The following is a 25,738-nucleotide window of genomic DNA, read 5'->3' as shown; positions in this document are numbered from 1 at the left end:
CATTTACTCTTCGACAGGGTAACTGTCCCCCGGTTAATTTAGCTAATAATACCCTACAACACGTTGATTCCATCAGGTAGGTACCTGGGTCTCTTCATTTGGATCGGCGGCTCACCTAGAAAACCCACATCAAAGCTAAACGAGATGAAACCAACCTCAGATTTAGGAACTTGTACTGGCTCTTAGGTAGAAACTCTAACCTCTCAGTAGAGAACAAGTTGCTTGTTTATAAGGTGGTCATCAAACCGATTTGGACGGCATGGCATTCAACTGTGGGGAAGTGCTAGTACCTCTAACATTTAGATTCTCCAACGATCCCAGAACGCTATCTTGAAGACCATTCTTAGGGCACCATGGTTTATAACCAACTCGGGAATACATCACTTTTCGAATTTACCCACAGTACAGGAGGAGCTTGTTAGCATATGCTCAAAATACAAGGCTCGGTTGAGTAATCATTTAATAAGAAGTCTTGCACTCAAGGGACTGCAAACTCTCATTGCCATTTGCCAACAAATTTTATTATAGTAGACATACTGATCGCGGATAAACCAGGAACAAAGAAATAAATAAAATAAAAATAGTTTTTTTATTTTAGAACCATTTATTACAAAAAAGTAATGGATTTCTATATCTATAACATAAGCAAAATAGGCAGATTACCTACATTGTTAATGTCACCAATGGTAGAAATGGAATTATAACTAATTACACTTACAGTATGAAAATTATTTTAAATTTATATTAACTTATAGTTAGCCTAAGCGTATAAGGAATTGCAAATTTTGGTCATGCAGGGAAAATAGGGATCTCGGTATAGGTTTTGGTTTAGTTAAGCCAAGGAACATAATACTCTAAAGAGAGTTACGCTGTACGCTGTATAGAGTAAGTCTGTGCTGACAAACGCACAGATCTTTAATATCATAAGTGTCAGTATATTTTGTCGACGTCGATCGAATTGTCGATGTCAGGAATTGTCATGTGGAATTTCATTGAAATTGAAATCGAATGTCGACGATTCTGTCTGTCGAGTCGTCAAGCCGACTCACCTACCCCTACCGTATCTACTACCTACTCTAACAATTGTGTACGTCAATAGATGAAACTAAAGGCATTACAGGAATACCTCTCTATTTTAATAATTGGATAACTATAAAGTAAGTATTATTTTCAAACAAATAATATCTTTGTGTTGTTACAATTTTGATTTGTATTGTATGCTATATCTATTCAGATCCGGAAACCTACTTACTGTGAATTGTGTACAGAATATTTATTTATGTTTGTAAGTCACTATGGAAACTATAACAACTTATTATACAGTTGCAAGTAGTGGTAGATTGTAAAGTACTGTGTGCCTGGAAAATTCAATTTGTGGCGTTATGTTTACGACACTTAGAAAAGTTGCATTTTGCAGGTTGGTGGCGACGTCGACTTTCTGTGTTCGTATTGACATGTGGCAGTGAAATATAGTTGGACCATAGTTAAAAATGTTTCGAAGTAAGATAAGAATACATACTTGCCGAATAATATTACTGACATCTCTGGTATGGCTCCTGGTGGATGTTGCATTGTTGGCGATGTACTCGGACTGTTTCGGGGACGGATGTAGTAAGAAGACGTCTAGTGAATTTATTGATAGGGTGAGTGTAAAAACTTAATAAAATACTGTATAGACTTATTATTCTATTATATCTAATTACCATAAGTCTTCATCTAGTCTAGTATTAGTTACATGTTACACTTTTGCCCTAAGATTAAGTTACCATTACAATTTAAATGTCCTTGTCTTTAAAAAAATATTTACTCAGTGATTAGACATGTAATTATTGATACATAATTATAGTTCATTGATATTATACAAAATAGGCAATGAATGTGTCTCTTCACCACAAGCATTTTGTGACTACAAATGATTAATTAAAAAATAATGAATTATACATTATAATCAGATGAGAGAGAAGTTTCTTACATTTTTGTAATTTTTCAGTAATAAATTATTGAATTTTTTTACCTTTATTATCAAGAAAATTATAGTGTATCAAAACATTGTAACAGAATATAGGTGAGTATGGAGGTAAAAAGGCAGCCATAGCTGCTGCTATACAACATCAAATAAATGATGATGACACAAACCTTGAGGAGAATGAAGTGCAGCAGGAAGTTGGGGAAGATGGCTTGGTACTGAATCCATATCCAAAATCCCGATTGGCTAGGTGGGCACCAGTGCCACCTATTAGACCGAAATCTGAATCCCCTGGAGAGATGGGTATGTTGTAAACTTTTTTTTGTAATATATGTACATTCCAGTGGCATAAGTATGGCCTTTTCCCATCTGGAACCTGAATCGGAAATTCAATACACACCTCTTAGCTATTCTATTGGTACACTCTAACTTAGGTTTTCTTTTAATATTTGACATGTTTTATACTATTTGTGAGTACCTACTTACAAATGGAAAACAATACTCCACTTATATATTAATGTTGCTACATTGGACAAAAGTAATATATTGACTACTAGCTGTGAGTGTGGATTTACCCACATGAATTTTGTAGTCTATATGTTATTCTGATGTATAAGCTATGTTACTGTAAAGTTTCATCAAAATCCGTTCCGTGAAAGAGTAACAAACATCCATCCATACTCACAAACTTTTGTGTTTATAATATTAACAATAAGATGTTAATAGCTCATAAGTCATAATGTACACATATGTAATAGGAAAAAGAAGTTTGAGATGTGAAGTATATATTATTAAATTATTCATTACAAACAAATAATCAATTCCTTCTTTTTATAAAACTAACAATTTAATTAAAGAGTCAGGTCATCCATGTTGCGAACAGACATATACAGAAGAGTCTAGAAACTCATTTATTGTCTAGGTTACTTTCAATGGAATATTTACTTTTTTTCAAAGACATGCAAAACATTTGTGAGTTTCACAATGGCAGCGCAGATCCTTATCTCAGTTAATGTTTACTATTGTATTTAGGTATCATTCTGACTGTTTCTTTTGAATAAAAATTGTAACAAATAGACATTCTGTTTCTAAATTTACATTTCCAGTAAGGTTAATTGTATATTAATTAACCTAACATCTCTGTTACGCAAGTAAATCTAATCGCAATTTAAGCAAACGGGCTTAGTAACAAAGTACCCAAACAAGAAAATGCTAAACTGAAACTATGCTAATACAATTGCAAAAGTAGAACACGCACACCGAGAGCTTCGAGTAAATATGTTTTTATTTCCAATATTTTTTGCTTCAGAAAATTCTGTAATAAAAAAATACATGTTTATGTGTGGCATTGTTTAATAGAATAGAATAAAAAATCTTTTAATCAAATAAACTTACTTATCATAGTAATTTTTTTTATCTACCCATCATTCGGAAAGCTATTTCATCACAAGAAGAATGAGCAAGAAACTTGCGTGTTGCTCTTTTAAACTTGTAAACTGACAACGATTACGTTGTAAGTTTACATTTTTAAGTCGTAGTATGATATCATACAATCCAGCTACTAGCCCTAATTTATTAGATAGGGTACAAACTGTAGATTTTGATAGTGTAACCATCAATATGTACAGTTTGGACTCTATCCTCTAGATAAGTTTCATTAAATTTAGGTCAATTTGGTGTCTAATAGTGAAATTAATAGAATATCGGCACATATCTTGAAACTTTGTCCTAAGTTTACACCTTTTATTGTTACACTATAGGTTCATAAGACGTTGTATGAATAAGGTATTCTCTATTTTGCATGTATTACATGATTTGAAATACGTAGTGATATTTGAGCAACTATTATGCACAACAATACTTTCCAATGAACTTAAAATTAATAGTCATCTTGCTATTTCTAAAACACTTAAAATATTAATATAACGGACATTGGAATAATTACGTATATTGTGAAGTATTACGTATCGGAAAGAATAAATGGTTAGATAACTCCGATAACTCTTTATTACTCTCAAATTAACTGTGTAATAATTGTTTTAGGTAAAGCAGTAAACATTCCAATTGAACAGGAGAAATTGATGTTGGACAAATTTCAAGAGAACCAGTTCAACTTACTGGCCAGTGACATGATATCACTTAATAGATCTCTCACCGACGTGCGGTTTGAAAAGTAAGTGTTAACTGACATTTGTTGTCTTTTTTTTAGAATTCTGATCCACATTTAGTGCGTGCAATGACTGTGATTGAGACATAATCAACCTAAACCTTATGTCATAATGTTAAGGCTTAGTGTATGTCCATGTTTAGACTAAGCCTTTGAGGCTGCTCCGCTTAAGATCACAAAGTCATTAGTAAATACTTTTTTAAATTTGTTTTCATATGACCGTATCATGATTAATTGTAATTGCATCTCATTTTAGCTTAACTGTTTTATTTTTTAATATACAGTTGTATACACATAAATTAGGTGTAATGGCAACCCTAAGACTTGAAAGTAATACCGTTCTGACTTCCATGTTTAGTGTCGGTTAGTAGTGTAATCATCTGTGCTCTAGGCGTAAAGGTATTTTAGAGAAATACAATTTCTATTCATATTTAATTCAACGTTAACATCATTACTTATATAATTTATTATTCCAAATTTTAATCTCAATGTTTATATATTGGTATTTTAACACCCCTTTCATTAAAAAATATTTTATACCTATTTAAATATTACCACCAAATAGGTATAATGTTAATCTATTTAATTAAGTAATGTGGATATCGCATGGACAACTAGTCTAGCAAATTCAAGTTTGCAGTAGCTACAAATCTAGACTATAAAAGTGGATATAACTCTTACTTAACTGAGACCGATTATAATGCACAAACTGTATAATATAATGCACGCGACATTGATATGCTATTGGCCGGCGAGGTAAACAATCCTGATAAGAAAACGTAGCTTATTTCGCCAATTTGTACGTTAATTATGAGGGGCTCTATGTATGCATGATACGTAAATTGTATAAGTCACTAGAAAGTGCTACTAAATCAGTTCTAGATATTAGTTACACTATGCTTCGTATGAAACAATTTCATCCAATTTGAACTGTTTCCACTTGTATATTGGGTACCATGTTATTACTTTTTTATTGTGATTAAAAAGAACAGTAGTCAAACATGAAAATATTAGTCTATTAATTGAGCGTGTTCTCTTAATGAGTACGACATAATTTTGTTGAGAAATTGCTTACGATTTGATTAATGACATCGATACATTCCTGGCATAGCGCTGTCGCTCATAGCGCCGAGTTGTACGCTATTGGGTCTCATCTCCCGTAATTAGAAACGTCTTTATTTCTATTGTTCGCCACATATACTATTTGTAAAGGATTGTTGAGGAAACAGTGTACCATTATTCCTCTTTTCTAGGATTTCAACCTAATCCATACAGTCCCGATCGTCCATTTAAATCCATAGATCCACCTACAACAACCCACGCACTAATCTACTGGCGCTGTTTCGCCTCACTCGCAAGCCTTAAGAGGATTGATGTTATATAAAGAAATAATTGGATAAATTACACATTGCCATCTAATTTCAAACTATGCAATTCGGCACTAGAGAATTAACAGACATCCTCATAAATATAAATGTTTGTATTGTGCCAGATTGAATCCGCGCCGATGTTTCCGGTTATTAATAGATTTAGCTTTATAAATGAATAAATCTGTATATAATAACGCAATAAGAAATATAATTTAGTATTTTCAGCAGTCAGTAACACGATGCGGCCCAATTTTGATGGTTAGATTTGGTATTGAATTGTTTTTAATTTGAAGTTGGATGTTGCTGGCAGGTACTTAGTACTTTCATAGTTATACTTATGCACGTCCAAACTTTTTGTAACTATAGAATAATATAGAAAATCTAACTGAATGGTAGAGACCATTCAGTTAGATTTTCTATTAAATACATTGGCTGAAAAGAACTGACAAGAAACTCAACTGGAGATTTTTTTATTCGTATATTATATTTTTCTTGTTATAATGTTCTGTTTCGTTGTAACCGTGACGGTGAAATAAAAGAATTTTGAAAATAAAAAAGAACAATATTAACATGAATTATTCCTCATTTAGTACCGTTTTGTATAAAGTTATGTATGCTTATGACTCTAAACAGCGTCCTTGTTGAAGTATTGTCTACGCCAGATTTCAAATGACGCTTAATAAATAATAGTAAGTACTAAATCTCAGTATAAATTATGTTATTTACGCGTTGTTATTCCTATCAATTAATTGTACAATCATTAGAAATCTAAACATAATAGCTATCTGCATGCCACTTTTCTTATCTAATAGTCGTTAATATAAATGTTATTCGTCACATTAAATTCATATTTGCTGCCAATGAATCGCTTCAAGTGCAGAAAATCTATTACTACTCATGCGTCGCATTGTTTTTATAGTAATGGTACATAGCTACTATTAATAATACGTTCACTGCTGTAATCACATACGGGGTAGTCAGAGATGAATATAACAGCAACGGGTTCTGTTGTGAAAGTAATGTTCGACATACCTACTTTCCATAACAAAATGGGTCGGTTATTATTCGGAATAATTTGATTTGTTATCGTTGTTATCTATTATCTGAGATTTAAATTAATATAGGTAAAAAATGTCTGTTTCTAAGAGTTAGAATTTATTAGTGAAGTTTAGAAGGCGGTAGGAAATATCCGCTCTCTATGTATGACACTCATGGACCTAGGCAGCGAAATCCTAGTTAATCTCCAGGTTGCAGTGCTATACGTCTTAAACACCAAGTAATAACCCAAATCTCTCAATAAAAAAAGACACTACCATGAGTGACTAGTTGTTACCCGCGACAACGCCTGTTTTTTTGAGATAAATATGGCCTGTATCCGTCCTTGTGATGCGATCACATGATGTAATCTATATTCATATCAAATCTCGTTCTCATCCGTTTTCCGATCTGTTTCGTGTCGTGAAAGGTCATGAAAAGGTAACGAACAGAGTGGCCAACTTTCGAAACTTGTAATGTTAAGTGTGGATACGATATATTTTGGCTTCAAACATTAGAGTAGTAGAATATATGCAGTTGTATAAAGCTTCTAATATTTCGTCGAAGACAAAAGTTATTCCGTGTACTGTTGGTCGAATCGCGCATTTTAATGTTAATATCGTATGGCAAATTCATTGGTCCAATATTTCAGGTGTAAAGACAAGCAGTATCCAGAACTATTGCCATCTACTAGTGTGGTTATAGTGTTCCACAATGAGGCATGGACCACACTTATCCGTACTATCTGGAGCACGATAAACCGATCGCCGCGACCGTTGCTCAAAGAAATCATCCTCGTTGATGACGCCAGTGAAAAAGGTACTTAAGAGGTATTTTTTGTACGGTCTCGTATTTTATTGACATTGTATTCTAAAGTTCTTAATTTGAATACTTTTAAATATTGTTTACATTTGTCAATTTACATTTGGAAATCTAAATGTATTTTTTTACAATTATTCAATATTATCTAATGACTAATGTACTTAAAATATTATAAGTATAGTTTTAACAGAGTTACATCTGCTATGATTACGGGAAGTACACTCGTAAGCGATATTGTTTAAATATTTCATTTTAGTACAATTCTTCTTAGTTCGAGGATTACTATCACGATTACAACCTTTATAGTTTTGTAATTAAGGATTATAATTATTCAAATACAGTCCCAGAATATGTTTTATCTTATACCATATTAATAAGACTTTAGAATTTTTTTTTATTTCAATTTAATTGAAATTAAAAATAAAATACAAAAGAGTTTGTTCCGTACAACGTGCAGTTGCAGATATTTTAGTGTTTTTTTTTATTACGAAAGAAATTATTATTAGTTATGTTGGAATAAATGTTAACTTTTTAATGGGTATTTGGGAAAAAGTGTTAAATTTTTACCGGTATATTTGCCGAAATACTAAAATGGCAAATTGGATGCCTCTTACGACTGCGGCGTGTTTTCAAACTGTGTTGATCATGATCTGAATTAATAATTCATCAGAAAGCTATTCGTTGCGTGTCAAATGAACTATATGTTTCCAGTAGAGTGAACAAAATTGTTGGAACTAAACTCAATAATAGGTTAATCGCACATGTTACTTAGTATAAATGATTTTAGTTCGTAGTAAACCATTATTTGAGTTTACTGTAATTTTTATGTTTACCGGTTTATCAGTTCGGATTTCAAGCGCAAATGTAATTTAAAAAACATGTATTTGTGTATGCAGTATTATGGAGTGTTACTACAGAAAAAATCATGTAGGTATTTTTTTTTAATAATTAATATTCAATCCAAAACTTATAAAAAAGCTCACATATTATTAGAAAATTTTAATTTAATACAAAGTAAGAAGGATGTATGTAAAATATGGTTCTATATAAATAAATTTTCTTTTCTTCTATATCTATAAATATTATTGCAGTTTTTTATCTGTAATTGTCTTAATTAGAGTATCTCTAATAATATCCAATATGTGGTGTATATATAACAATCTGATATTTATAAAAATAATTATCAAATACGGCCGTAACGGTTGTAGCGGTTTAGCATACCGTCTCACTTCAGATGGTTGCGACTTCTGGAAGTTTTCTTAGTATACTATATGTATTAAAAAATATGTATCTAAGTATTTCTATTAGTTGTTTAGTACTTATCACTATTTCTGCTTAGTTTGGGACTTGAGTGAATTATCCAGGGTTTACTATTATTATTAAAAATATATTGATAATTAATGATAACTTATAGAACATCTCGGAAGTAAATTGGAAGAATACATAAGGACTCTGCCAGTTTCCACGAGGTTATTCCGTACCGAGACTCGTTCGGGTCTTATCAGGGCACGGTTGCTCGGCGCCAAGCATGTAAAAGGCGACGTTATTACATTCCTTGATGCCCACTGCGAATGTACAGGTAACGTTTTCTTACATTTGTTTATAGAATGGTGTTCTTTTTTATGTATGATAATGAAATGGTGCATCGACCTGCGCTAACGGTTTACGCTGGCGGGGCACAAGTGGAGCTTGATATGATGAGCATGAGGTCAGGCCAGTTAGCCCATTGTGAGAAATTTATCACGATATTTCAGTCAGTAGTATCAGTGGGAACCGCTGGGAGTTCAACCCAACATGGTACGTCACTAGTAATGGGGTCAATAGTTCACACTAGCAACAACCTTTCCCCAATGATGACCTAATAAAACTATCCTGTCTGTTTTAATTTGTATGTAAATAACTTACATGAATTCTATGCCTATATTAAGCACATGTTAATAATGACAAAAAATAAATAGTAGTATAATCGTTTCTTTCCACATTAGCTGCTATATGCTTTCTGGAGAAATATAATTACAATATAATTATATCCATATGACCACCACATATATTTACTGTGGTAATATTTAAATTTGTAGGTAAACATAACATGTCTTTAATTAAAAAAAAAAGAAGTAGTGGTAGACATGTCTCTCTTTACATTGAATCCTTTTCATTTAGTGGAGACATATTGTGAATTCCGTATGTTACAATGCTAAGATCCACCAACAACAGCAACCGCCATCCCTAACAGCTCCATTATTAGCAATGACAAAATTTCGGTCGTTAATTTTTTTTACGAGTTAAAATTTTTAGCTTCTAAACCATTTTGTTTGTGACTGTGTTGTGTTTCTATTCGGTTGTGATGACCATAAATAATATAATAAAGACAGGACGATAGCGATGTGAAAGAAACACAAAAGTTCGTAATACAAAAAAAATATTTTTGTACATCGTGTATTTATTCAAATACATAATTTCATTTCTTTTGCTATCCGTGTTCTAGCTGACCTATTTGTTGTAACTGTAAAATCACTCTCGACATTTGCAAATACAACAGTCTCAGACTTCCACTTTAGTACCATAAAGATAACTCTTGTTTTAAACTCGTATTTAATATTATATAATACTATGTTATTCTTGACATTAATTCTTATTATAATAGTTGTTTTCATACCAATGAGAGGTAGAAATACAAATTCCCTGCGACTATGAAATTATAACCGCAATGAACGTAATTTACATCTAAACAGTAATCAGCGTTTGTACGAGCGTCTCAAGTAGTGCATGATTAAGTGAAGTTTCCGCTTAGTAAACCTGTTCGATTTGTTACACTTAACATTTTCTTAAAGTTCAGAAAGTGCGAACGTGTAAAGTAATTGGTAAAAGTGTGTTTCTACTATTTAGCGCCTTGGCTATCGGTATTTTGTGTTCGGTTGTCTCCCACGCAACACTAAATCTGGGTCAAGGGTCACTCCTGTCACCAGCATCTAATGAGACAATTATGCTTGTAATATTCACTACGTTGCTTTCCGTAACAATAGCCTTGAACCTTGCAAAGACATTTAGAATTATAAATGTTAATGTCGATGATTGTATAAAAATGAGAGTTATGATGTCTCGGTTATTGTACTAAAGTTGACAGAATATCAATATATAAATAGTGTAATTATATGTAAAAATTTATTATGTAAGTGAATAAATGTGTAACCACTATGTGTAGTATTAAAAATGGGATCTTTGCAATACCGTGGAAATGACTTATCTTACGGCTGTCAAAAGAAAGTTTTAAATACGACTTTTGACTTTTTCTGTAAATGTTCTTCGATGTTCTTTGAGTCATGTGATTGTTATGTTTTTATTACAAATAATTATTTATATTGTGTATTATCAATGGTTGGTATCTTCATTAGCTATAAACTGTAATACCAGAGATTTTCATCTAATCGTTAAACTTTACAAAGTGTAGTTATTTTTAAATTTACGTCTTTCACTCATACACATAATTTCGTGAGTTTACACTACGTTTAGATTAGTGAATAAATTAAAATGTCTACAAGATGTATTGTATTTTCTTTCAGAGGGTTGGCTTGAACCGCTACTAGCTCGGATCGTGGAAGACAGAACGACGGTAGTATGTCCGATCATTGACGTTATATCAGATACCACTTTTGAGTACATTCAAGCTTCAGACATGACATGGGGTGGTTTCAATTGGAAACTCAACTTTAGGTGGTAAGTATTAGGTTCAATGTTATCGAATAAAAACATTGGACATATATTTAGATACACAATTAATCTATGTAATAGTATTATAAAGAGACAGAGAGAATGGATTTTTTATAAAGAAAATAAACTCTGGAACTATTTATGAAAATTTAACAGTGTTTGAAACGTATATTATTCCAGAGTTACGGAAGCTGTACTTTGTTTTCGTTTATACAAGAAAATGTTTAAGTAGTGAAAACCCGGACTAAGTCGGGGCGCGCCAGTACTAAGACAGTAAAGAGACTTATTGTTAACTCTATATTTAAATGAAGTAAGCAGAGATGTGTTTAACACGTTGCAGTTACATTTATTACTTTTATTTTCTTTGTGTAACTCTTACGCCCCATTGTATCGAACGTCGTATACGTGGACATCTGCAAACGAAACTTAAAAGTGATCATAATGTAAGACCGTAAAATAACCTGTCAAATTTAAAATACGAGTATGCACAATTTTAAACTTGCTGTCTTGCGCAACTTTGTCTGCATCACACTTACTTGACATTTATCATTATAGTTCGCCTAATGTACATAATATCTTTTTAAATTATAGCCTACTAGCGCTCCGCCACGGTTTCGCACGTGTGCATTAAAATTCTCTAAATTTCTCAGCTTTTCCATAATTTAATATGTATATATTATACATATAATACATTCTTCCTCTTATCGAATCGCTCTATTTATTGCCGAAAACTGAATTAAAATCTGTTGCGTAGTGTAAAAGATCTAAGCGTACAGACAGTGGGAGCTACGTCATTTTATACTATGTAAAGATGTGGAATCATTTTTGGTTATGTATAATATTCGTAATCACTTTTCGTCGTAAACATTAAATATTTTGTCCTTATCTGGAAATAATAATTTGTAATTAAATTAATATTAATAACTGTACTATTGTATCAGGTTGTCTGATAGCAACAGTATTAAACAATTAAATACATATACGCAAAAGAAATTCGAAGGTCCTATATAATAATAATATCGTCATGTAATCAAGCTAAGTAGAGTTTGTGTTGTGAGTAAAAGAGAACTCATATTATACTTTTTTATACATGTATTATAAATATTTACATACTCATGAATGAATACAAATGTTTGCAACGTGCGACGATTACTCGCAGGAATAGCACGAACCTGCGACCATCAGAAGTAATGCGGTGTGTTAAATCGGCAGACCACCAAGGCCGTAGATAAAATAGTTATATTAAGGCTATTTTACTGTAATAGGATTTATATAGTGGTTACATTAACCAGGTATCGAGTTCCCGAACGTGAGATGTCTCGCCGCGGCGGGGACCGCACTGCACCCCTGCGAACTCCCACTATGGCGGGCGGTCTGTTCGCAATAGACCGCGATTACTTCTACAAGATTGGCTCCTACGACGAGGGCATGGACATCTGGGGTGGAGAGAATCTGGAAATGAGCTTTAGGGTATCGTATTCATAAATGATTTTTAAAATTATTAAGTTATTAGATGAATTGGGAATGTCTATCATAGTGTATTAAGAGTTTGGGTATAGTTTCTTGAATATATTGTGTTTTTTATCTTATGGTCTAGGTACCCTAGCTTGAGTTAAAGTGTAAGCTGGCGGGGCACCAGAATGCAGAACGATATGACGGATTAGCGTGAAATCAAGTCAGTTGGCCCACAGTTAAAGGAACTTTCGATTAAATACTTATTTTTTTTTATAAACACTAAAGTAAAGAAGATAAATAAATGTTTGTTATCAATATATGCGACCACCATATTCTCCCACTGAGCAGATAGAGTGTATAAAACTGCTTCACTTTCAGTATAATTGGAATAGAAGGGATCTACTACGTAACTGAGTAATCGTTGTGAAATTTAAATGTAAAATGGAAGAAAATGTAGGCTTGACCTCGATCAGGTTAATTAAGATTTTAAAAGTTTGATCTTATATTTGCAAAGTCACAAAAATATTTTAAATTTTGTTATAATATAGATATCTATATAAAAACATTCGATACATTCAATTTTGTTTATCCGTGTTCTATAATAATCTAGATTCAAATTGTGTACAGTTGTTTAAATATTGAAGCGGAATGTAATTCAAATTTCATAAAGCTTGCGCAGGTGATACGCGAATAAACGATAAGTCTATTTTATCAATTATTTTCTGAGAATATAATGCTATTGTTTGTACTTATTATATGTATTTCTCACGTGTCTCACAAAGTTATTTATATATTTACTTTGACCGTATGAAACGACTTAAGTGAAATTATGTACAAATAATAATAATTATTTATATTACGTTCTTCTAGATTTCTTATATTTAAACTACATTAATTCTGTTAGAAATATAATTTTTAATTTGTTATCAAATTCATAAAAAAACCTGTAGAACCGAGTGGACGTCCATCTGGCTTGGTATTTTGCTAGTCATGGGGTCATTAGTTCACGTTACTTGCTATGCTCTTCCCCTCTCAAAATGGGGCTTTTTTTAATTGATGATATTGATACGGTGTACCCGGCCGCGGTTTAACGCAGGGCTCTCGTGGAGGATTATGAGATAATAGGATGAGCACGTATAGGTCATTATGACAAATTGACCAGGAACTAATCATGATGGTTCAAAATGGGGTTGTACGCGAAGGTATGGCAGTGCGGCGGTCGCCTGGAGATAATCCCGTGTTCGCACGTGGGTCACGTGTTCCGGGACAAGTCTCCGTACTCGTTCCCGGGCGGCGTGCAGAACATCGTGCTGCACAACGCCGCCAGGGTTGCTGAAGTCTGGATGGACGAGTGGGGCGAGTTCTATTATGCCATGAACCCAGGTTCGGTGTTGAACTATAAGGGCCTAGTCTGTTGACGTTTTGCCGAATAATTTTTATATATAGGCAGGATTAGTTATACTAATCCGCAAAGATATGAAAATATTTTATGTAATGAACAAAATGTTTTTTTATTATGCATATATATATATATATATAGTATATTAATAACTCTGTAACAGACCTCAATACATCAATGGGTAAGTATGGTGTATTAATAAATATTTTTTGTAATTAATCTTGTTAGAACACAACAACAATTAAGACATAAATTATTATTATAATAGTAATGCTTCAATAAAAGACCTATTAAAGATAATTGTTACCTACGTAGCGTTTCCTTCGATTATGTTTCTTCAAGTCAATGTTTTTATTTATTATTCTATGTACATGTAGCGAATATGATTAAAAAAAATTTGCAGATTATATAGAGCTAACGGTCGCTAAACTTTTACTTAATCAATGTTTTGATCCTTTAGAAATACAATAACACCGATTCACGCTTTCGCGCCATCTAGTTCCAAGGTAAGCAGAGCTTGTTTTATAGGTACTAGATGACAGATACTTAAATACTTCTTTTAAATACAAGCATAATACATAATAATAATATATATATAAAAACACCCAGATCAATACAAGCAATCATATATGAATGCAAATGTAATCGTATAAGGAATCGAACCTGTAACTATCGGAAATAAAGCGGTGTGTAAGTACTAAGACTACTTATTACGTGGCTGTATTGAGGTCTTGTTTTTTTATTTGATTCCTGAACATCGTTATTAGACTAATAGTTATTAATTAAAGAAAAAAAACATTATACAATATATACAATTTATGTGCACATTCCTGCATTACAATATTGGTCTGACGTTAAAAATGTTGATCCGCGTTTGACATTGTAAATCTTATAAATTCGGCAAAATGTCATCAGTCCAGGTGTGATACAAAGTTTTGTTGTGGCTTGGGAATCTTAACAACTAATGCCGTTATATGTGGACGTTGCAATCTTAACATATAAATCGTTCGTGAGCTTTCGTAACATTGTACCTATGCCATTGCGGCTGCATACCTTTACATTGCATGCTTACTGATCATTTCATTCATTTCGCTTCATTTCATTTTATTTTTTCTATATTTCCTTGTTTATACTAGATTTATACTTTTTGTTGTTATAAAATAGTTTTCTTATTTAGAATATGATTAATACTTTATATCTTTTGCTATTTCTTATGATTGTTTATTCGTTTTATACAGTGGCTTCTTCTAAATGCAGAAGCAATGATTAATTTGGGGTTAAATATACTCGATTAAAATAAAGTTTTATTGACCACAGCAACTCTTTTGGAGTCATAGCGATGATGGCAAATATATGATAAAATGTTTATTTATTAATATAATATATGCAAATATATGTGAATATTCTGTGTTACGTTAACAACGTTAAAATTATTTCAACATTTATAGAGTATTGTTACTCGTATTTAATATATTAAAGTTGTTATCAGTCACTATGACTCTGTCTATATCTCATGGCTTAATAGAATTTTTAAGAAGTGATATTATTGTGATATTGTTATTATAATCATAACATGTGGGTTGTTTTATTATTACAGATAGTATTAACTTTTCTGTATAATGTTTTAGTATTTTTGTGTACAATTAATAATATTTGTGTATTGATATATATATAATTTAACATGAATTAACTTTTATGGTGATATGTGTTGTTTATGCTTTCTAACCGAGTTGCAATAATGAAACGGGGTCTCAGTTTCATTTTTGTGTCTCAACTTTATTCACCGGTAAATTGTGATTGACATTAATTTATTCAGATGTATTTTTAATCTGGACGTGTAATAATTAATTTATAGTAACTGATATAATCTAAACGATTTTCATTTAGTACTGAAATGGAATTTTTATATGCATAGAATCTATAAATTCTAATAATTTCAATCGAGGAAGTTGTTACAGATATAGTTATTTTTATGTTTTACTGACTTATACATAATGTATTATAACCATATGATAAAAAAAAGTAAAACGTGTGTTATATGATTTCCGGTATTTCAATAGATATTATTGTATATTTCAAATATTGTGTATTTCAAACACGATATGTACGACCGGTGAATATGGTTGACGGGTTGTGTGGCGCGTGACGAGGGTGACATGATGCGCTGGGTAGGTGTGGATGTGCGGCGGACGGTTGGAGATCGCACCGTGCTCCCACGTGGGCCACGTGTTCCGCAAGACCACGCCGTATTCATTCCCGGGCGGCACGGGCCGTGTGGTCAACCACAACAACGCGCGGCTGGCCGAAGTGTGGCTGGATGACTGGAAGCATTTCTACTACAATATTAATCCAGGTGTTTGTCTATAATACCTGAAATGTTCTGGTTTTGTTCTGTTTTGGTACCTAGCATATTTTTATAAGATGTAGCGCTTCAGAAAAGTTGTAGTAATAAATCTTCTATTTAGTTTTGCTGACGATCAAAACAAATATTTTCATTTTATAAAGTGGTCTTAACTTCACTGTTTATGTATGTTGTATTAACATATCGAGCTTATTATACGTGCTTTACATGTAAATTTTTAGCACCTATATTTTAATAGTAGGTATGAGGAACTGTATATAATGAATTGGATGCCAATATTGAATAAAACGTATTTACCGTATGAATTACTGTAATTCGGTATTAAAGAGAAATAAAATAATTATAGTCATTACAACAGTAAAAGTTTTTTTTAATATAACTTACGTTAACAGTTGAATAATATATAAATCGTATTTTTAAGTGGTCAAGCAGAATAACATCAGAACAGTTTGGGTTAGTAGCTGAGCCTTACGGTTTTAGTGCAATAATACTCGCAGATTAGCGAAAATGTTTCATTCATTTATTATATTATTTATATAAACCGTAAGCGTTCAGTGATTTTGAAGTGGCGCTTTCTTATTAACTATTTGTTTTATATACGTTTTTATAATTGTGTTTTATTAAAAGCATGCAAGTTATACATTACATACTTGACAATAACAATATTAATCCGTCATTAACATTTCATACATTGTCATTTGTATAGATTTTATGGGTACATACAACCGTGCATCATACTAACATAAATTACTTACTTTTAGATTTGTAGTTAATTTTACGATACAGAGTGTATTTGTGATTTAACAAATAAAAATCCAGTTTGACAATCTGAAGAAATGTCTTCTAGAAAAAATTCAATACTCGAAAATTTTGGTCTTCATACTTTACTTTTTTTTATATGTATTATAAAAGTCTTCTAAAAATATTAACATAATAGAACAGACGTTTCTTGGTGAAATATTTATCTGTTTTGTTGAATTGTTTGAATATTATAAACTGGATTCCAATATATTACTTATATACCTTATCCATTACACTCTTTAGAGAAACGAATACATGTAATTATTTATTTTCCATTTTTTGCTCACATAGCCATTTTTTAATACAAACAAATTATCATGCGATTCATTTTGTTTTTTAGATTTTTATCAATGATCATTGAACAAATATTTAATGTTAGAACATATTTGTACGTAAATTATGCGTGCAGGTGCGCTGAATGTGCCAGTCGGCGACGTTACTGAACGGAAAGCTCTACGTCAGCGACTCAAGTGCAAGAGTTTCCGGTGGTACCTTGAGAATATATACCCAGAAAGCCAAATGCCTCTCGACTATTACTACTTGGGAGAGGTATGTATGTTTTACTTATATGTGGAATTAAGGGTCTATCGTCGTATAGGAATCAATTTATAAATGAAGAAGTTTGCCGGTAACTCTATTTTTTATAAGTATCTCAATCCTCTACCCTACTGTAATAAGTTGTTTCTCCTTTATAATGTTGAAAAGAATAAAAAAATTGTCAATTTATTACTTTTCTAGATCCGGAATGCCGAGACTTCAAATTGTTTGGACACGCTCGGCGGTAAGGCCGGCCAACCGCTCGGCATGGGATACTGTCACGGAATGGGCGGCAACCAGGTATGAGATTATAGTAATAATATACCTCCAAGACTGTTATCCCAGGCATGGTAGTCAGAGGCATTGTCAAATATTGACGTTCTGGTGAACGCAACACTTCACATGTACTCATTTCACTGGGCTCGCTCGGGGGCTGGGCTGGCCATGGAATGGCCATGGAATGAATCAGTCAGAAACATAAATTGATCAACTTCTTTAGTGTTGAGGAAGTTCGAACTCACAACCACAGGGTTCAATTTGAGTTAGTAAACTATGACGCTATGACGCTCTTAATTATATATTGTTCATTGTGCTTATTGTATTCATTAATAAACTGTATTGTGTTACAGGTGTTTGCATACACGAAACGCAAGCAAGTGATGTCTGACGACAACTGCTTAGATGCGGCTCATCCGCGGGGGCCCATCAAACTGATCCGGTGTCACGGCATGAGAGGCAACCAGGAGTGGACTTACGACTCTAAGGTAATATATATATACGGGCCAGATTTCAGTGTATACCACGTTGTTTTTTATTTTATTCAGGGTACTGGATATATACTGAGGTTGACTTTGTATTAAGTTTTCTGCGTGGGTCCCTTTGTCTCACATATAATACAACCAAGCAGTTTGCTTTGCAAGATGAGTTTCAGTTGAAGGGTGGGATGAAGCAGTGAAATTACAGTGTACTGCTTCTTCTTCCAATCCTTCACAATGGCAACACATGGGATAACACATTATATCCGTGGTATTATTCATATATAGGTGGTGGTTACCACTTAGCGTCAAGTGAGCCAACAGATTATTTGTTTTTATACAGTATACATAAAAAAAGTGGGGTGGGACTTCAGTGACGCTGTAAGGAGTGTCCTCTGTACTCGTTTTCATTTTCGTCCAATGTAGCTATAACAGCTTAAAGTAATTCGAAAACAGCACTATATTTACCATCAGGATATCAATGTATAATATTTTTGTGACTCAACAGTTAAATATAATTTATTAATACAATACTGACTGCACTATTATAATATACTGACATGAGTAAATACTGCAAAATGTTTAAACTTATTCATATTCATTTTATTTTCGGTTAACAATAAAGTTTATAATTATCTGCTTTATATCAGATCCATAGATTTGACAATCTTAAGTGACTCAGACAAAATAAATAATAAAATTTGACGCAAATAATAAACTAAATATTAGTGAATAGTGCATTGATGATATTACAAAGTAAACTGTAAATTGGTTTTGTGTAGGTCTAAAATCTTGCCTGCGTGACTATATCAATTTTATCTAAATAGCTGTCTGAACTGACTTTTCACGGATAATTAACAAAATAAAACTCTTTTTGAATCGATTAATTGCTAACACGTGTCAACTAAAACAATGTCAGAATCTGAAGAATTGACCAGACATCTCAATTTTGTCAACATTTTTTTTATATATCTTTTTAAATTACTAACTTCCCCATTCGATATTTCAATAATTTTTTTTAAACAATTTTTGCCCGGATAGTTAGGAGAACAACAAAAATGAAGAACAACGAGATAATACGAAAGTGATGCGTTCGTATCTTTACATCCGCTAAAATTTTTTTATTATATAAATTTTTATTCAGTCCATCACATACATTTTTGTATGAATATTTAATACACATTTTTTATATGGATATTTATTCACTTCTTTACATTCAATTTTTTAATACAAATTCTTCATAAAACAAACATTACATTCCAAATTGTTGTGTGATTTACAGAGCCGCACAATAAAGCATACGAACACAGGCATGTGCCTGGATAAGCCAGAGTCGTCGGACGTATGGAAGCCGGTGTTACGCGCGTGTAACCGATCACGTGGGCAGCAGTGGCTGATGCAGGTGGACTTCAAGTGGCAGGCTCGCCGCGCCGCCCGCGACCAGGCCAGCTAGTCACCGCCATATGCTCCCAGGTAGATATTTACATATATATACATCACAACACAACATTTTTTTAAAATATTGCCGTTTCTAGTCTGCTACGGACAGACAATCCTTTGAGTTGAGATATAAAGTAATATTACTTTATATCTCAACTCAAAGGATTGTTGTATAATTATTTAAATATCACACAATTATCCTGTAGTTATACTAAATTTTAAAAAAGTACAAAATAAATTTACGACAGTTTTATTTAATAAATCCTTGGAATAGTTAGGTAGTAATATTTTTATATACAGTTACACCTATAAGCAATGGATTTTCTTGGTCCAAATAATATGCTGTCTTAAAATATTACCACGCAGTTATTAGGTAAACACATCTTTTTACGTTTTCTATAAAGCTTACATTACAGCGAATAATATGACATACCTGGTTATATTTAATAAAATCAGATTAACTGTGATGTGAAATGTTAATCACAAATTGATATCTGTAGTTGTTATGTGTAAGTAAAGTTGTGTTTTTATTTTCAGGACTGACAACGATAGACCATAAAAGTCTTCCCCTCTCGTTATATATCAGATTTATTCCTTATTCTTGTGTATATCTGAAATTTTATATCTATTAGACTTAATTAAAGTATCGACTCATAAAATCCTGTGAATTGTTGACAATACATTAAAATATGCTGACATAAGTTGTATTCCCTTTAAATATTGCTCAAACTTAGTATTTTGTTGAGTAGAGTGAGTTTTATTGCTATTCATTAGGTGTATGGAGTTGAGAGAATATTATATTGAATTATTATAAATAATTATTATTTTGTTTGCAAAAAGTTACAGGTATTGAATTGTGGTTGTTTATTGAAGATTATTGTTTGTATAGAATTGTAATTTTTATTTATTTCTTTTCTGTAAAATGTTACTATTCGATATACTTTTTAATTGAAATTAATATCTTAATATTATCCTCACAAAAATAGAATATAGATATACAAGAGTTTTAAATATTTTGTGGATACTCAGAATAGATGTTAAGTTGAGCTGTGCAACGGAAGTGTGTGGTGTTTGAATTGCAATAAAATACTTTATTTTTCATTAATAAGTAAAATTAAATGCATTTAGTGTATTTTAAGGTATGTCCCTAGCAAAGTCTAAGAGAACAAATTTTAAATATCTAAACTGCTATTACTACTATGTGGAATTGTATTACAATCATGTTTACATTAATTCGCTGAGAAAATATAATACAAATATCGCATACAAAAAATAACTTCTCACTTGCATTATATTTTGCTACGGACTTACCTTTAAATACACTCGGTTATATACACCAATGTATTCGTATTCCAAGAACGCCAATGTGTTATACTAAGACTCCTTGCATTTTATGTAAAGTTCATGGTGCTAAAGTTGGCCACTAGGCTTAAATGCATTTTTATTTCATTCTTATAATTCTTAAATTGGTTAGTATGGCTAGAGGCATGTGCCATGAACATTTGCCAAATTGCCTTACGAGTTTGCCACATGTTTTATTCCGATAGGATAAGCACGATCCGCGAAGCTATTAATTAGCAATTTATTAGTTTCAATATTCGTCTCTTTGTTTATATATTCTACACGTCGCTGGTCGTGTCATCCTATCTGTTTAAGCCAATAAATAGATTTGTAAGAGTATTAAATTTCAAAGACTTTCTAATATTTTTTTTGTGACTCAAAGCAGCTTTCCATCCAGGGTGAGAGCAGTCATAACACTGCATTTATATAAGTGTTGTAAATGACTCATATCTGTTACTATAGTATTTCACTGCCATGAGCATTAGTTACGCAGTGCTAATTGAAATTATGTAGTCGAAATGTTGATTATTTTAAGTATTTTTAACTATTTCACTTTGCACGGTTTTTAATACACTCAGTAGGATTGTCTAGTGTGAGATTATTATAGTTAAGGGACTTTCGTGTTACGTATTGTTATTGTTAAGGCGGTTGACATGGACAGATGTGCGTGCGATGCTAGTGTCCAGAGAGTTGATTTTGACACAGACAATTACATACTGTATCATTTTAATTTTGTACAGCTTTATCGCGTTTTTGTTAGCAGCTGCGGGGTTTGATTACTCGTAGTTTGTTACTTTTTACGTAAATAACTGAGTTTTTGAAAAAGATATGACGGTACGGCACAGCTCTGTGTGATATGCCTTAATCTACAATGAATTAAAGAGAGAGTATTAAAGTATCTCAATAAAGTCCTGTCACAAGCTTAGAAAATTAGACGTTGAATCTGTAGTTATAAAAAATAATTTATATTTCCATTAAATAATATAACTGTTGCCTTAATTATTTTTATGAGATTTCGAAGTGATAGGAATAAATGATAAAATTTTAGTGTATATGCTCTGTTAGAAGGGGCTTGATGGAATTGCCTTTATATTTTGTTCTTATAGAGATTTCTATGATAGCCGTGTATCAAGTCCGTAAACAACGAAGTGTATATTTCTTAGTGTAAATTATTGTTCCTTTTTATATTTTAATAATATATTATCGAGGCGCTCGATGGTGACTCAAACGAGAGCCTGGTTTAGTCCTCTCGATGCCGAATTATTTATGTAAAATTACATTTAAATAATAGTGATTGGGTTTTAATTCGCTTATAATAATTTGAATTGCTGGTTAAATTATAATCATATCACTAAATAGTAAATTTCATTGTAGAATGTATTGGCATGTTGAATGAATTTACGGGATACATCACATATTAGTTGTGTAAATGTAAAAGAATATTTATGAGATTCAAGGTCTGTATATGTATGAAGATATTTTGTAAAATCTTTTAAGTGTTGTAAAAATCCGAGTTTCTATCATAGTCAACAAATATCGCGCTGTATTTTGAGGCGTCTGTTGACCTCGACATAAAAGTAGTTGGCTATTTAGATAAAAGTGTAATTATTGTAAATAAGCTATTACAAGAATATTTGTTCAATTGATAGAAGTATGTGTATCTAGTGTTTGATGATAATATCGAGAATGCATTTCTAAAACTCTGGAATCTCACTATTTTGATGAACTTACCAGACGACAGTGCCAAAAGTCGCAATTTATTTAATATAACATTCACCATTCCAATAAACTAAATTATGATGCGAGTTGAGAATAAATATTGTTTGGACTGAAATTTGTTTTACTGATTACCCTAATTTATGGTGTAGTTTAAATGACCAATTTCCTTTGTAACTAGGTTTTTAGGATAAAATAGAAAGAAGTATTACATTATTTTATTTATTAATAAACTTAACATTTTATACTTAACTATCTTACAGTTTATACATTATCAAACAAATGCAGATGTGCAAAACAATCGATTTGCCACATTACATTACCGATAATAATACCTTCTCATTCGTATTTTGCGCGCATATAAATAAGCACTAAAACGTGCCTATATATGCATTATAACAAATAATACAAATACACTACAATGAAACAAAAACATTAGTGGTGGGATTACAGTAGATAAATAGTAATATTGACATAATTAGGCCGCAAGTGCTGTACTCCCGTTTTTTGACTTACACTGAGCATGGAAATAATAGTGTACGAAATATTTTAAAATACTGAATTATTGACAAAGTTATACTAAATATTTCAGTTACATATAGTTTACAGTATTTTTGTAATAAACTTCTGCATTAAGACGATATTGTAATACAGACCAAAAATAATATTACAATTTAACATAATGTGATAATTTTTCGTAGGCCATATTATGAAATGTTTTGTTATAAGCACTGTGAACTCTGGTTAAAATCACTGTACCGATTTGTGATTTTTTTGCAGTTTGAAAGGTACTTACTCCAGAGTGACAGACTATATATTTATATTAATATTTACAAAACTCAGGAGTTATCAGGGAATATGAAGCAGGACAACTAGTGGCCCAGTTGTAAAATAAAGCATGGCGAAATTTTGAACATGTATTACTTCAGTATGACGTAAACGTTGGGTGCAGCACTTGTAGTCAAGCTTATAGGAAACATACCTTGTCCGATTACATTGTTTACGTAAGTTACACTACACTATAGCCATAGATACATAAAAAACTAAAGAGAGGATCTGATATTAGATTTCTAGTTAAATTTTTAATCAGTATGTTATGTTGTATATATGTGTATGTATGTTTTCAACATTCGTATCTGAAGTCCTTTTTTTGAAGTTATTATTTATATTGAATTGAATAAATAATTTTATGAAATTTTGTATTAAAGTTTATTCGCCAAATGTTAATCTAGTTTCTAGTCTCTTCGGCAAGGCTCAAGTACTAATCTTGAGTTTTTTATATATCAAACTTAAATTAATTGTAATAATCAAATTTTTTAACATTATTACTATATAAAAATGGTAATAAAAAAACTAACATAACGGGTTAGACGACGTTTTCACCTATAATTAAAGTTAAAGCACTGCAAATGACTATACCTTAATAAATTCATACACAACATGCAATTATATATATGGTCCTGTACACAGGCACAATATAACGAAGGCTCATTAGTGTGATATTGAGATCAGTATAGTTTGTCACAGACAAAAACAGATGCCGCACGTAATTCAATCTGTATAGTAACTATTTCCTATTATGATGGTAAAAAATCTATTTAGTTTTGTATTCATACATACATACATTTCTATTCATGAGTATAGTTATTTGTATTAGTTTATATCTTACTTTTATTTATTATACATAAATATTTATGTATGTATATTACTTGTCTAGTTACTCATTGTACAGGTTCTACTTAGTTTGAGACTATATGCTGTTACGTTATATTTAATATATAAAGTACCGTAGTTTATGAATGGCTCTATTGCACTTATTTCGGACATGTCTCTGTCCTTCTAAGTATCTGAGTGCGTTAGGCCTGAGGCCTCCGATAAGCATAGCACGCATGCTAAATCATACTTTATTGTTTTGTACGACAGATGCGTTTTAAGAATCTGGAGTGAAATATCTGTAATAAGTACTATTTATTCTTAGCTCAGAAAAAATAGGTAAGTACGTTACTACTGTTACGTTGCGGCATCTACATATATCTGTCTGTGGTAGTTGTCCGTGATAGCCTCCAAAGTTTTTGGCAGTCGTACACAAAAGCGGGCGCGTGAGAGTAGGGTTGGTGGTAACGTGGTCACGCGGTGGTCACGCTGTGGTCCCTGGGGTGTGAGTAACGACTGGACGCCGTCATTCATGTGGCCAATTGTCAGTTTCCACTCGTGCCAATTGCTTTCTTAGACTTTGGTACAACTTGATTAGGGATTCCTGAAACAAATGATGTTTGATTTTATTTTTCCGCATTAATAATTAGCTATGCATTCGCATATGAAAATAAAATTACCTAAAGGCATGAACATTTAGTCACCTGAAATGGCAACGCATGTGTTAAAACAGGTATATATAACATAATGACGTAATATCTCTGTGCTGTTCATATATACATAGAAGCCGTGATGGTTGTCACATATATGGTATAGGTCGTCGATGCTGTCGGATTGTCTTTCCAGATTTATATAGAAACATTTAGATCATCAATGCACGCCAAACAGAGAATCAATAACATAATAAAATAAGTAAAATTATTGCAACTATGAGGCCGTGGACAATGGTTTGACAGCATTGATTATTTCTATGTTTTTATTTTAGCAATGTAACCACAGAATAACTAACACTAAAGTGATCATAAAGCTTACGTTTCAAACTAATTCTGGGGTAATGATAAACACAACAAATATTTTTTATACTAGAAGTAGACTTTGTACAAAGTTGTACGCAATACAGCTTTGTAAGCTGTGTTTCGGTTGAATAAATGGGAATAAATGACTTTGTTTAAGTATACAATTGATATAAATTTTATTTATCATGGACGGAA

The 25,738-nt window shown here is 32.0% G+C and overlaps 2 protein-coding genes across 3 annotated transcripts in view; one reads left to right on the top strand and one right to left on the bottom strand.

Annotated features, from left to right (window-relative positions):
- Positions 1-1,030: 1,030 nt before the first annotated feature.
- Positions 1,031-20,868, top strand: LOC131847133 (polypeptide N-acetylgalactosaminyltransferase 5). 2 transcript variants are annotated; one of them, XM_059196600.1, is made up of 14 exons: positions 1,031-1,157; positions 1,418-1,643; positions 2,059-2,269; positions 4,010-4,139; positions 7,191-7,357; positions 8,775-8,939; positions 10,921-11,074; positions 12,361-12,538; positions 16,095-16,275; positions 17,495-17,634; positions 17,824-17,922; positions 18,252-18,386; positions 19,660-19,850; positions 20,355-20,868. In XM_059196600.1, the coding sequence occupies exons 2-13, from the start codon at positions 1,491-1,493 to the stop codon at positions 19,828-19,830; spliced, it is 1,884 nt and encodes a 627-aa protein (XP_059052583.1). In that variant the 5' UTR covers positions 1,031-1,157; positions 1,418-1,490; the 3' UTR covers positions 19,831-19,850; positions 20,355-20,868. The 2 variants fall into 2 exon arrangements, with proteins under 2 accessions (XP_059052583.1, XP_059052582.1); XM_059196599.1 differs by lacking the exon at positions 16,095-16,275 and adding an exon at positions 13,726-13,906.
- A 3,344-nt stretch (positions 20,869-24,212) lies between these two features.
- LOC131847165 (mitogen-activated protein kinase kinase kinase 7) overlaps positions 24,213-25,738 on the bottom strand; it is a 29,007-nt gene continuing 27,481 nt past the window's right edge. The window contains exon 10 of the mRNA XM_059196644.1: positions 24,213-25,131. Within this exon, the coding sequence (XP_059052627.1) occupies positions 25,054-25,131 (78 nt within the window). The 3' untranslated portion in view covers positions 24,213-25,053. The remainder of the gene's footprint in view (positions 25,132-25,738) is intronic.

This window comes from Achroia grisella, unplaced genomic scaffold (assembly GCF_030625045.1).
Source record: "Achroia grisella isolate CSIRO2021 unplaced genomic scaffold, CSIRO_AGI_Agris_v1 utg516, whole genome shotgun sequence".
Classification (NCBI taxonomy): Eukaryota; Metazoa; Arthropoda; class Insecta; order Lepidoptera; family Pyralidae; genus Achroia; species Achroia grisella.
Note: the sequence above shows the minus strand (reverse complement) of the source record. Positions and strands in the feature narration are given on the sequence as shown.